General features: G+C 37.5%; 1 protein-coding gene across 5 annotated transcripts in view; it reads left to right on the top strand.

Annotated features, from left to right (window-relative positions):
- Positions 1-14,764, top strand: part of exoc2 (exocyst complex component 2) — a 308,570-nt gene that overhangs the window by 245,429 nt on the left and 48,377 nt on the right. For all 5 annotated transcript variants that reach the window (XM_072560529.1, XM_072560533.1, XM_072560532.1 and 2 more), the window contains one exon: positions 6,458-6,599. In XM_072560529.1, the coding sequence (XP_072416630.1) occupies positions 6,458-6,599 (142 nt within the window). The remainder of the gene's footprint in view (positions 1-6,457; positions 6,600-14,764) is intronic.

Genomic DNA, 14,764 nt, shown 5'->3' on the forward strand with positions numbered 1-14,764 from the left:
CAGTGAAATCATAGGAAAATCATGAGTTGCTTAGTCATTGAGGGACTGTTATAAGGGACAATGATTCAACTTCAGTCATTTTGAAAAACAAATTTCTAAACTAGCGCAGGGAAAGTAAATAATTTGTCAGCACAGGAGAGGGAGCTATTTGCGGTCAATTTGTACAATGGTACGAAAGTAAGTGAAGTTAAAAGTAAAGCAGGGTGGCTTGACCAGATGAAATGTGCATCCTGTAGCATGTGGGGAGTTGTAAACACTTCACATAACCAAGATGAAGCTATACAGGAGGGAAGAATACATGGGATAGCAACAGTGATGAGGAATTGATTAGTTAGAGGAAGAGACAGGAGGACCAACGTCATGGATACCACAGAACAGCTTAATAATAACTGAAAGAACTGTGGGTGCTGTAAATCAGAAACAAATACAGAAATTGCTAGAAAAGCTCAACAGATCTGGCAGCATCTGTAAAAAGAAATTCGAGTTAACAATTCAGGTTGAGTGACCCTAGCAGTTCTGAAAAACGGTCTCTCGACCAGAAACGTTAATTCTAATTTCTCTCTATAGATGCTGCCAGACCTGCTGAGCTTTTTTCAGAAATTTGTGTTTTTGTTGTGGATGATGTTCTTGTTGGGAATTGTGAACAATGAAAGGTGAGCAAATTTTGTGCTGCAATCAAAATTCAGGGAGCTAGGTGGAAAATTAATACAAGAATTGCAAAAGTTGTAATCTCTGATTACACCCTGTCACGTGCAAGTGAGTCCAGAAGTAGGAAAATGAAACTGATTAAGGTGTCTGTGGAAAAATGATGCAAGTGGACAGTGTTTAGCATCCTAGGACATTCGAACAGGCTCTGGAGATATGATGCCGTAAGAAGGAGGAGCAGAAGTAAGCGAATCAATCCATCGACTCCACTCTGCCATTGAATCATGCTGATACGTTTCTCAGCAACATTCTCCCACCTTCTTGCTGTAACCCTTGACCCTTTACCAATCAAGAAGCTATCTATCTCTGTCTCAAATGCACTCAATGACTAGGCCTCCACAGCATCCTGTGGCATTGAGTTCCATAGATTCACTAATCTCTAGCTGAAAAAATTCCTCCTTATCTCATGACTCCCTGCACTTGGGGTCTGTGCCCTCAGCTCTTAGGTAAAAACAATGACTGCAGATGCTGAAAATCAAATACTGGATTAGTGGTGCTGGAAGAGCACAGCAGTTCAGGCAGCATCCAACGAGCAGCGAAATCAACGTTTCGGGCAAAAGCCCTTCATGTTTCACCTACTAGTGGAAACATCATTTCCACTGTAACCACAGCTCTCAATATTCTGTATGTTTCAAAGAGACCCCATCCATTCATCCTTCTAAACTCGAGTACAAATCCAGTGTCCTCAATTGCTCCTCATATGACAAGCCGTTCATCCCCAGGATCATTCTTGTCAACCTCTACTGGACCCTCTCCAATGCCAGCACATCCTTCCTTAGATATAGGGCTCAAATTGCTCACAATATTCCAAATGCGAACTGACCAGCTCCTTATATAGCCTCAGCAGTATATTCTAGCCCTCTTGAAACAAATACTAACATTGCATTTGCCTTCCAAACTGCAATCTAAATCTACATGTTAAGCTTAAGGGAATGAATTAGGACTCTCGAGGCCCTTTGTGCTTCAGGTTTCTGAAACTATTCCCATTTTCGAAGGAAGTGTACACCTCAACCAAAGTGCATAACCTCACTACCCCATATTGTATTCCATCTGCCACTTGTTTGCCCATTTTCCTGGCCTGTCCAAGTCCTTCTGTAGCCCTTCCACTGCTTGAATACTAATGTCCCTGCACCCATCTTTGTGTTATCTGCAAACTTGGCAATAATCCCCTTAGTTCCTTCATCCGGATTGTTAATGTATAATGTGAATAATTGTGGTTACCAACACAGACCCTTGCAAAGCACCATTAGTAACTAGCTGCAGTCCTGAAAAACACCCCTTTGTCCCTACACCCTGTCTTCTGCCCATCAGCCATTCCTCTAACCATGCTAGTACCTGATCAAAGCCTTCTGAAAATCCAAGTAGATCATGTCCATTGGCTTTCCTTTGTTCAACTTCCACAATACCTCTGCAAAGCATTCTAGTAGAACTCTCGGGCGTGACCTCTCCCTGACGAAGCCATGCTGATGTGGTGCTATTTTACCATGCACTTCCAAGTACTCTACAATCTCATCCTCAATAGTGAACTCTGAATTCTTACAAATGACTGATGTCAGGCTAAACTGCCTATAGTTTCCTATCATTTGCCTCCCTTCTTAAATAGGTATGTTACATTAGCCATTTCCAATTTTCTGGGACCTTCCCTGACTCCAGTGATTCATGAAAGATCACCACCAACGTCTCTAAAATCTTCTCAGTTATCTCCTTCAGAATGTTGGGGTGATGTACCCATTTTCAGACCTTTTGGCTTAACCAGCACCTTCTCCATCCCTGCACTCACCTCTGCTCCCTGACTCTGTTGAAGTTCTAGGATGCTGCTGGTATCTTGCACTGTGAAAACTGATGCAAAGTACTTATTCGGTCCCCCTGTCATTTCTGTGTCCCACATTGCTTCTTCTCCAGCCTCATTTTCCAGTGGTTCAATGTCCAGTCTTGCCTCTCTTACCTTTTATGTATCTTTTAAAAAAAAACTTTTTGCACTCTTCTTTCATGTTACTAGTTAGCTTATTCTCATATTTCATCCTCTTCCCACTTATTGCTTTTTAAGTTATCCTTTGCTGGTTTTTAAGGCTGCATTATCCACTGGCTTTCCATTAATCTTCACCACATTATATATTTTTGCTGCCCCCGACTTCCCTTGTGGGCCATAGTTGCCTCATCCTCCCCTGAGTATAATGTTTCCTTCTTGGAATAAATGTTTGCGACTCCTGAATTACCCCCAGAACCTCCTATCATTGCTGCTGTGCCATCTTTCCGGCTAGGCTTCCTTTCCAATCAACTCTGGCCAACTCCCCTCTCATGTCTTTAGTTTTCTTTAGTCAGTTGTAATTCTGTTACATCTTATGCTAGCTTCTCCCTCTCAAACTACAGGGTGAACTCTGTCATATTGTGCTGACTCCCTCTAGGGATTCCTTCACTTCATTTCCTTTATCAAGTCTGCCTCATTACACATCATGAAATCCAAAATTGTCTGTTCTCTAAAGGGATCTACCAGAAGCTGCTCCAAAAAAACCATTTTGTAGATGTTCCATGAATTGCTTTTTTTGAGATCAGCTACCAACTTGTTTCTTCCAGTCCTCCCTGCGTATTGAAGCTTTGAGTTTTGTAATAGCTCCTTTCTTATATGCCTTTTCTATCTCTTAGTTTATTTTCTACCCTGCATCCTGACTACTGTTGGGAGACCTGTACACCACTCCCATGAGGGTCATTCTGCCTTTTGCGGTTCCTCGACTCTACCCACACAGATTCTAGACCATCCGACTCTGTCACTTCTTGCTATTGATTTCATTTAATTTCTTACTAACAAGGAAACCCTTCCCCCTTTGCCCATCTGCTTGTCCTGTCGACAAGACGATGTTCATAACAGTGATCACGAAAGCCAGGCAGATTGCATCTGAACAGAGCCAAGGGTGGAGTACTTAGAGCCAAATTTTGGAGAGGAAGAAATATCAGCAGTGTGCTGCCTTCAGATGGTGATGGATTGGGCACAGTTAATGTATATTTTCTTCGAAGAGAAGAGCAAACAAACTTGGAGTCCCCTGGATGGACCATATAAATTAAAATGATAAAAGATAAAATATGTTAATGACAGGTATCAGGTAGAAATATAATTGACAACCAAGTTGAGTGCAGAGAGTTCAGATAGATTTAGAAGTAGTTAAGAGCAGCCAAGAGGAGTTATGAAAAGAAGACAGCAGCTAACAAAGGGAAACCTCAAGGATTTCTATAAGTACATCAACAGTAAAAGGTAGTAAAAGGAGGACCAAAAATGGAATTTGCACATTAATGAGCATAGGTGAAATATTAAATGAGTACTTTACATCCTATCAAGGCGGCAAATGTTACCCAGGTCTTGGTGACAGAGGGGGAGGCTCTATCAGAAGAAGAGTTCAAAATTGATGAAGTGTTGAGGAGAGTCTTGATGCTTAAAGTTGATAAGGCACATGAACTGAATGAAATGAAGCCAAAGATATTTTTTTTAAATGTGAGACTTGCAGGAGCTGTAATCTTTCAATTTTCCTTTGAATCAGGAGGAGTGCCAGAAGTCTTGAGAATTGCAAGCATCATGCCCTTCTTTAAAAAATGATTAGAAGGATAAGCCCAACAATTACAAATGACACAGCTAATTTTGGGGATGGGAAACCTCTGGAAACCTTTATTCAGGATAGCATTATCAGTCGCATGGAAAAATATGCATTAATTCATACGAGCAACAAGTTCTTTTGACTGATACAACCATGGAAATACTGGCTTTTATAACATCAGGTAAAGTTCATCAGTGTAAAGTCTGCTGTTTGCAATGAAAAATGCATCAGCAATATTTTAACAATTGCAGTGAGATTATTGAAGGATCAATGGAGCTGTATTGTATACATTGATGACTTGATTGAGTTCAACCAAACTTTGAAGGAACACTTACAGTATTTGAATTAATTATTTGATTGATTACAAAGAGCCATTTTGATGATCTGGGTTAAGTGAATATGCTGAAGCAAAATGAATTATTTGGGTCACACTGGGACAAAGCCAAGTATAATCTGGAGAAGCTAATATAAGAACTACCTTTGATTTCCCCATGCCTACGATGAAAACGAAACATTCTCATGTGTCTTTGAGTGAATTTTATTGGAAATTTGTTCTGAATGTAGTAGCTCTGTTGACAGGTTTGTTAAAGAAAAGCAAAAAATCAAATGAATTCCAGAATGTCTCAGTGCCTTGAACGCTATACTTACTGTCACATTGGTTTTAGCAGCACCAAATTAGGTAAAGCTATTGAAACTGGCTGTTGACACTAGTGCCATCAGTGTTATTACAGGCAGGGAAGGTAGGAATTGAATAGCCAGTCAATTTTTTTTTTACTTAAGTTAATGCATGCTAACAGAAACATTCAATTGGTAAGTGAGACTTTGAACTTTAATATTAGCTTTACAACATTTTGAAGTCTGTATATCTTGCAACTCTGTATGGACTTTATACAGAGCATAATCGTCTCTCTTTTCTGGAAGGATCCTTTATAGGAATTTGGGACTGTTTCACTGAAATTTAATGCTGCAACCATTCAATTTAAAAAATAATCTACAAAGCAGAAAAATATTATGGCAGATACTTTATGAAGAGCAAATATGAAAGAAAACAAATGTGATCAAGATAGAGTTATGCAGAAAATGTTGTTTTTATGGAAAGTCCTTGAGTGTTTAATGTGAATGTTGTTGCTGTTAAAGTTAAATCTGCATTAGATAAATAAGTACAATGTTGAGGAAATTATGATTTGAAAATGAAAATGCCTCTTAGAGATTTTTTTTAATGTGTGATGACTGATCTGATGATTCACAATTCCACTTTCCTATCTTATCACCATAAACCTTTGGTTCCCTTATTGATTAAAAATCTGCCTGTCTCAGCCTTGAAGATACTGAATGACCCAACACCGACAGCCCTCTGCAGTAGAGAATTCTACAGGTTGACTACCTTCTGACTGAAAAACATTTCACTGACCCCTTGCTCTGAGGTTATGCCTTCTGATCTTAGACTTCTCCACAGTGGGAAACAACCTCTTCACCTCTACCCTGTCAAACCTACTAATAATCTTTCAATAAAATCTCCTCTGATTCTTCTAAATTCCATCGACTACAAATCCAGCCTATTCAACAGGTTCTCAGACGACGGTCCTTTCATTACTCTGAGCCTAGTTTCTTTGGACTGTCTCCAATGCCAGTCTATCTCCCGTTATACAAAGGAGCAAAGGTTCTTCACAAGTTGACAACTCTTCATTATTCCAAATGAAGTCTGACTCGTGTAATGTAAAGTTTTAGCAAGACCTATCTATTTTTTATAAAGGCAAAATACTGCAGATCTCTCCACAGGTGTTACCAGACCTACTGGGTTTCTCCAGCATTTTTTGTTTTGGTTTCAGACGTCAGTGTACATAATTATTTGTGTCATTTTTGGTATATTATTACAATCTGAGGAAGTGAGGGAGGACTAGCTGCAGATTAAAAAGAAAACAAATCTTCCTTGCCCGATGTTATGTTATTATGCTTGCCCTCCATTCTTTTGAAGTTTGAAGCTGGAAATACTTTCAAATCGTCATCTGCCTATGAAGTCCACTGACATGGCCAAACCACACTGTATTCCACTATCATGTGTTATTTTCCAATTATTTGCTAGAAAAAAATAAAGTTCTAAGTTTATTTCAATTTTCCAAGTTCTTCTCTGGAAGCCCTTCTAAAGTCATGTAATGTCATGTTTGCAGGTTAGCATTGATACAGTAAAGAACCTGGACCAGCATCTTTTTGAAACGTATATTGAACTAAAAGCAGATCCAATTGTGGGCTCTCTAGAACCTGGGATTTATGCTGGATATTTTGATTGGAAAGATTGTCTTGTACCAACAGGTATGTTGTATTCTTTGATAATGCCACTGTAAAACCAACATACTTGATATTTCAGTAAAATGTCAACTGTTTGTTTTTGTGTTAATAAAGTAGTGTGGAAAAATGTTGCATAGATAATATTTAAAAACGTTACACTTTCCCATGATTTCTGTGCTTTTCATAACACCCATTAAGGAATATGGCCTTAAAATTATGGCAGCATAGATCATATCACCATATAAGCATTTAATGGTTTATGTAAAATGTCCCTGTTGATCATTACAGAAGTTATTTCAATTTAGGCTCGTTAATTCTTTAAGAATGGTGGACTGAAAAATATAAAAATCTGTCAAGCATTCATTTACTGATAACTGTAGCAGTATTGTCAGGCTGTAAGTTCAATTCACACACTGTGATTACTTTTGTGAAATCTAATTTAAAATGCACCTTGTAATTCTATATTAACAAGAGCAAGTATATCAATTTGTTTTTTCCATTTAACATTGACCCTTTTGTTTAGGATCAACCACACAGGACAGGCCTCACAACACACATGCAGTACCTCCACTTCACAAGTCAAAGGGTTTAAATGTGAACATCAGTCCCGTTTCTTGCCCATAAGTTCCATTTCCTGAATTTTCACTTTCTCTTGTAACCTCTTTCTTCGGCAGCCTTTGAGCAAACAGCCAAAAGTGCTGATCCATAATTTATTTTTTAGTGTTTCAGCTATGAGATATGCCCCTCTCTTTTGGCAAACACTTGGTGGAAAGTTTAATTTATGATTGCCACTCTCACATTCTTTAAGAAATGAGCACAAAACATAAAGTCGAGTGATCAGTGAGTCTAAGACCAGTCCCAAAGAATATCGCCATATGAATTTATTGCCTAATGCTTTGACTTTTAATATAAATTCTATGAAGATCTCTTATGATGCAGTGGTAGTGACCTTACCTCTGGTTCACAAGATTCAGGTTCCCTTCTCCTTAGGGAGTGTGTTATAATATGTCCAAACTGGTTTGGTGGCACAGTGGCTCAGTATTTAGCACTGTTGCCTCTCAGCACCAGGGACCTGGGTTCAATTCCAGCCTCAGGTGAGTTTGCACATTCTCCCCATGTCTGCATGGGTTTCCTCTGGATGGTCCAGTTTCCTCCCACATTCTCAAAGATGTGCAGGTTAGGTTAAATTGCCCATAGTGTTTAGGCATGTGTAGGTAGGGTGTATCAGTCTGAGGTAAATGCAAAGCAATAGTGTAAGGGGAATAGGTCTGGGAGGGTTACTCTTCACACGGTCGGAGAGGACTTGTTGGGCCAAAGGGCTTATTTCCATCCTATAGAGATTCTGTGACTGATTACATGTATGAATAGGTTCTGCATACCAAGCTGTCGAAGCCACATCTAATTTGGCCTGTTCTGGTTTATGCATGTGGAAAAATACAATTATTACTAAATCTCTATTCAAGAGTGTTTTAACTGTCAAAGGATGTCACATAACATTTTGCCAGAGGAAGTTTTATTGCCTTTGATTTTGGTTAAAGCTATCTAGTGTTAGCTCTGACCCAACTGGTAAGACTCTCTTCTGTAAGTCAGAAGTTCACAAGTTCAAGTTGCACTCCAGAAATTAGCACTTCCTTAGAATCTGTACAGTGTGGACACAGGCCCTTTAGCCCAACAAGTCCACACCGACCCTCCACACAGTATCCCACACAAGCCCATTCCCAATTACTCTACATTTACCCCTGACTAATGCATCTAACCTAAACATCCCTGAACACTATGGGCAATTTAGCATGGCCAATTCACCTAACCTGCACATCTTTGGATTGTGGAAGGAAACCGGAATACCAGCAGGAGACCCACACAGACAAGGAGAATGTACAAACTTCACATAGACAGTTGCCTGAGACTCGAATTGAACTTGGGTCCCTGGTGCTGTGAGGCAGCAGTGCTAACCACTGAGCTATAATGCGCCCCGTTTCACTGCTGGACATTCAATGAATCAGATGACATTTTAAAGTGAGTCTCCGTTTATTAAGCTGGACATAAAGAATACCATGTCCCTGGTGTTCCACCCAATATCTATTCTTCACTCAAAAGCAGAAGAAAGCTATCTGGCCGTTGGTCATTTCTATCTGTAGGAGCTTGCTGCCACACTTCCTGGATTGCAATAGGGACTTCAATCAGAAGTACTTTGCTGGCTACAAAATGATTATGAATAGCATTATATAAATACAAGTTTTTTTTCCTCTCCTATTCATTGCCTCTGTGAGACTCTTTGCTTATTTTATGAAGGTGTGTCTAGTCTTACAAGAAAGTAGACAATAATGAGTAGGGAATTTGATGAATTTGCTCCGGCTCCTGGCATGTAGTTTTGTACACCAAAAGCATATTGAGAATATTGAGTCGATGTGCTCCATGATTTTTCCTGGTTATGTCCATCAACTGCAGTGGACTAACTGTACTCAAATTGCTGAGTATAATTTGTCATTTGTAAAGGTATCGTTTAGTCTTCTGATGGCCCTGAGCAATGGCTACAGTTGACTGGATTCAGTATGGGTTTTTTATCTGAAGTCATCTCTCACTATAATTTAGAAAACCTCTGTCAAAAATTCTTGTTTTTTTAAGCCTTTAAAAATTAAAAGGTTTAATGAATCAAAATTGTGTACAAGGAGAAACTAAAACTAAAGTTTTTTTAAAAAAATCCATATATAAACGGAATATTCATCTCATCTGAATTGTTGAGAAGAGGGAATGTTTAAATCTATGATATCTACAGTGCTGTGTATGTTAAATGATAGCTATCAATTTCAGTTATTTTGTTCGCAAGTAACATGAATGTGACATACTACTTTATCAGATATGTTAAACGAACCTTTTGTTAAATGAACCTTTGCTTCCTAGAACTTGTACATTTCATTTCTGTTTGATGGCGATGGTATTTTTTTCAATGCTATCTCTGTTTCAAATGTTTCTATGAATAGGATTCCACATAACTTAGGTATGTCTATTCTGAAAGAGGAAATTACTGGAATGGTGAATCAATTAGCAATGTGTGGGAGTCTATTTACTGTAATATGGTGACCATAACGGGTTATAAACAGGCACTTGTGCACATATTGGTTTTTAAGTGTCCTCTAGTGGCAGTAAATGAAAACACATTTTCAGTAAATAAAGCTGTCTGACGTGCATGGTTGAATAATAATTGGGGGATTTTCATAACATCTTGCTGTTTGTAGTGATTATCAGTTTATGATTTTGTTTTCTGTCACTTTCGCTGTTTTGTATATTTGGCTCATGAGGTTCCTTAAAAATGTTGTGTTTATTTAACAATACTATTCAGTCTTACAGGGTTTCAAGCAATGAATATCCTTTCTCATGTTCTTGCAGAAATTGTATAGATGCCCTGATTAAGGCATAAGTACCTGACTAGTGGAAATATTCTTCTGTGTTGCACTAGAGCAGTGACCTTTCATAAAAACATAGAAAATTTATGCAACTGAAGAGGCCATACAACTCAATGTATTGCCAGCTGAGAGAATTACTTTGCTTAAACCCACGTTCCAGCTCATGGTTACTAGCTTAGTTATAGTGTTTTACATATATGTTTAAATCAACTTTTCAGATGCAATGTGGATTTCTGACTTTACTGTTGATTTGAGCCGATCACACCATACCTTTACAACTCTCTTGATGGAAAAAAAACATTGTGCTTCCTTCCAGCTTTACTGGCAATCTTTTTGGATCTGTACCCCTTTGCCAGTAACCTCTCTCAAGAGAAAAGGCTTCTTGTCCAGGCCTTTTAATTCTGCGCTTCAGAAAATATTCTCAAAATTTTCTCCATTCTCAAGAAAAGCCCTTTCCTCATGACTAAAATTCTCCAGTCCCAGCAACATCTTCTAAATTTGCTATGTACCTCTGCATTATAATCACATTCTTCCTGTGATGCAGTGAACAAAATCTTACTGAATACTTTAGCTGTGGCCTTAGTAGAGTGTGCATTTCAAGTACAATCTCCCTGATGTTACATTTTGCACCTTGGTTTATAAAGGAAAGTATCGTATTTGCTTTGTTAACCATCTTTTCAACTTTTTTTGTTATCTTTAAGAATTTGTGGGCAAATACTCCTGTACCTTTTTGGTTCTCAGCCCCCTGCTCAGAGGTTGTAATAACATTTGAGCAGATTGATTAGAAAATATCCAACTTTGGTTCTCTGCATTTCTCAGTATCCTATTATATATCATGTACTCTTTTGCTGTGTTTATCCTCCCAGTGCATTACATCACACTACTTTAGATTGAATTCCATTTACCAATTGTCAGTCCACTTAGTCCATTTCTATTCCCTGCAGCCTAAAACATTTCTTCTCCACTGACAACTACTACAATTAGTTTTTGAATAATCATCAAACTTCTTGATCATTCCCTTTGTGTTTAAATTTAAATAATTGAAATAGGCTACGAGAGGTGATGGACTTGGCACAGAACCCTGTGGAGATACATTCTCAGCAGCCTTCCAGTCATTAAAACACCCCTCTATAATTATGCTTTGCTTCCTGCGACTCAGCCTAATTTGGAATAACACTTTCCTGTGCATGCCAGGAGTGTTCATTTTCTGACCTGACTGCCATATGGGACCTTGTGAAAAGACTTGCTAACTCCATGTGGATTATGTCAGATGTGATATCCTCATTGACTCTCCTAGTTACCACCTCAAAAAAATTCTACCAAGTTAGTCATGCATGAATTTCCTGTAAAATCATGCATTCTGGCTGCCTTTGATTCATTAATGTTTCTCTGACTGATGATTTACTCTATCCTAAGATTTTTTTTTTCAAATACTTGCTCACCAACAACGCTTCACAATTCCTCCTCATAACTAAATTCCCTCATTTTTAATTTTTGCCTGCTGAACTCTCTTTTCAGGTTCAGAGAACAGGGTTTAAAAATCATTCTGCATTTCCTAATTATTCCTGAAGATGTTTTGCAGTCTTTTTTTTAAAAGAATTTGTAAAGTTTCAGTATAGATATTCATCATTCTCAACTTGGCTGTCAAAATATACCTGGCTCCCTGAGTCCTGTTGTTGCACATTTGAGATGATACCCAAAGTTTTGATATCCCCAGACCCCACTCTCTCAATTTTCTCCCTTAATCCAACACTGATGTCAACAAATATATCTAATTATTTGCCATAAATTAAAAAAAATGTCTAATAGGTGGGTAGAAATTGTTGGGAAGTATGCACTAACAGACCTTGCCCTTCATATTCGTGAAACAGAAAATCACTTTCTGCAGTGAAAGAAATGCACCACAAGTTCTAATTCCTTTGCAAATTACTTCACAGATTGGCATCAATGTATTTGGCATTGCCAGACAAAATAAAGGCTCTTTCTCACCATGAGGCTCCCCATTGTGAAACTGCTAGACACATCATAATACTTAAACTTTACTTTCATGGCCAGTTCGTAACAATTTTGCTTTAGAGAACACTGTTAATGATGTAATTTATGGCACTGACTTGATGCCGAGCCGCAGAGACCTAGTAAATGACCCATTACATTATGGAGTGGTTAATTGTTGCTCATTTAACTGCCTTGACCGCTTTCTATCAGCATCAGCTATTATCCGGTAACAATAATTTTCCAGGCACAAAGCTGTGATTTGGTTCATAGCAAACAAATCATTTGCAATCAGTGAATATAATAAAGATTTACAGAAAGCAAATCAAAACTTAAGACCCTTAGTGTCTAATTTATGTAAACGTCAGATGTGAAATTCTAAAACAGAATTTCCTTTAACAACTTTGTAGATGCTTCTCTAGCTATTATTTCAAGGACGTAAAAATCTTTCAGATTTATATTAAAGTGTCGCCATCATGAGTCATGATTAATGAGCATTTTGTTTTAAATAAGGTTTATTAAATCTTCGTCATGCTCTGCTTAATTGTTAAACATCTGCTCTCAAATATGATTGCTAACTAAATGAATGTTTTAACAAAATGATTACCACAGAATAAAACCAGTTACAGATCTTGGCTCCTAAACTTTGATGATGAAATTAGATTTTTGCATTTGCATTTTTAAGAAAAACATCAATTCCCATAATCAGTATTGAGACTTTGAATATTTGAGTATTGAGACCATAAAAATCTTTTACCGAAATGCTTAATATATCAATAAGCATGAATTTGAAACCTATTTTGTCTACAGTTCAACAGACTTACAAAATAGAGGAGCAGAGCTTTAAAAAATAATAAATTTGAACATTCTCACGATTTCAATCTGAAAGTGAATTTCACAATGTATGTGCACAATAATTTATATTGGGGTGAAGAAATCAAGAAACTTTTTGTTTTTTACTAATTACAGTGCAACCTCAGTTATCGGAACACTGATTATCCGAACAAGTTCTCAAGGTCCCGATGCTTAGGTAAACTGTTATCCAAACATTTGATTATCCAAACATTCGATTATCCGAACACAATTCTCCCTGCCCGTGATGTTCGGATAATCAAGGTTGCCCTGTATTAGGTTCATTTATACCATTGTTGGGCTAATTGAAGGGAACAGATACAAGCATTATCAGGCTTATTAAGGGATTATGTTCAGTTAAAGTATGTAACTGTACAAATGGAACAACATTTAACATTAGTTTTAATAAAACATAGTTTGGGTTCATCCAATTTTACCAAACTGATCTTTAGATTGTCAGTTTTATTTCATTTCTCTTTTTCTTCTCTTGTCACACAAAATCAACATCATAATGAAGAATACATCAAGAAGATTATAATTCAAGAACAGGATTACAAGAATATTTTTTACATTTGGAATAAGATCTATTTAATTTGCGTAGACAAATAGGAAAGGTACAAACCAGGAAAATATTGAGCAAATCACCAATACTTCTCCATAGCCCACTAACTCAAATATCAACCAATTCTCCCTTAAGTATTTCTATACTGTCAACTTCTTTGGACAGTCCATTCCACAAAAAAAAAGTCTCTTGCCTGTTTCTATGGCTCTCTCTGCTAAACTTTGAATCCATGGGCTTCAGATTACAAAGGCAAGTGCTTCTGCCTACTGTGGCCCTAAAGAAACCTATAATAAATATAAATTTGTGTGTTGTGAAAGCAATAGTTAGAGCACTTGTAAAGAAAGAAGCAGATTTTTTTTTTAAACAGAACAGTCTTTCATGAAAGATGTGCAGGTCAGGTGAATTGGCCATGCTAAATTGTCCGTCGTATTAGGTAAGGGGTAAATGTAGGGGTATGGGTGGGTTGCGCTTCGGCGGGGCGGTGTGGACTTGTTGGGCCGAAGGGCCTGTTTCCACACTGTAAGTAATCTAATTTATTTTATATACCACAATAATTTCAAGTGCTGGAACACATCCTACAATCTGCAAATTGTCTGTATCTTCTGCCATGGTTCTGAATAGCTACTGTTTGTATATTCTCATTGTAGCATCATATGAGGTTTACTACTCATGTCTTTTTCTTATGTCACAATACATAATATTACTGGTCCTCATTAGTCTGTGACTGCAGAAGAAAAGTCCATTGTATAACCTTAGCAGATTGTTAAAGAACATAGTTAAGCAAAGTGCTTAGTAATAGATAATTTCAATCTGTTATATTTTACACTTGACTTACATTTTGAAAAGAAAAAGTTTAATTCTCTAATAGTTTAATTCTCTAATAGTTAATTTGTGACACAGGTATGTATTTGCTGCATCAGCATTTAACTTTCTCCAAGAGAAAACCAGTCCATAAATATAAAATAAAAGCTGCAGACAAAATGTACTTACCATATCTATTTTGCACTGTTGCTTGCTATTTCAAGCTGCATATTTTCCATGTACTTCATATCCCTTTAAATCAAGACTTCCACAGAAGAATGTTTGTCTAAGAGGAAGTGTGCTGATTTCACTAGTCCAACATAACCTTTAGCAATTAGATGATTTCCACCATATATGTGTAATACTTCATGGAATTGCGCGATTAAATATAGCTAGGTGGAAAATCCATGAGGAAATTTATTTATGATCTGCTTGCCTGCTTGATTCTATGGTAGTTAACTCAATCTTACTTTACACAATACAAGTGGTTAGGAGCCTGAAAAGCATCATTCTTATATGAATGTTCCTTACTGATATGATTAGTTTTACTACTGTCTTGCAGTCTTATGGCTCTTTTG

Source organism: Chiloscyllium punctatum, chromosome 41 (assembly GCF_047496795.1).
Source record: "Chiloscyllium punctatum isolate Juve2018m chromosome 41, sChiPun1.3, whole genome shotgun sequence".
NCBI lineage: Eukaryota > Metazoa > Chordata > Chondrichthyes > Orectolobiformes > Hemiscylliidae > Chiloscyllium > Chiloscyllium punctatum.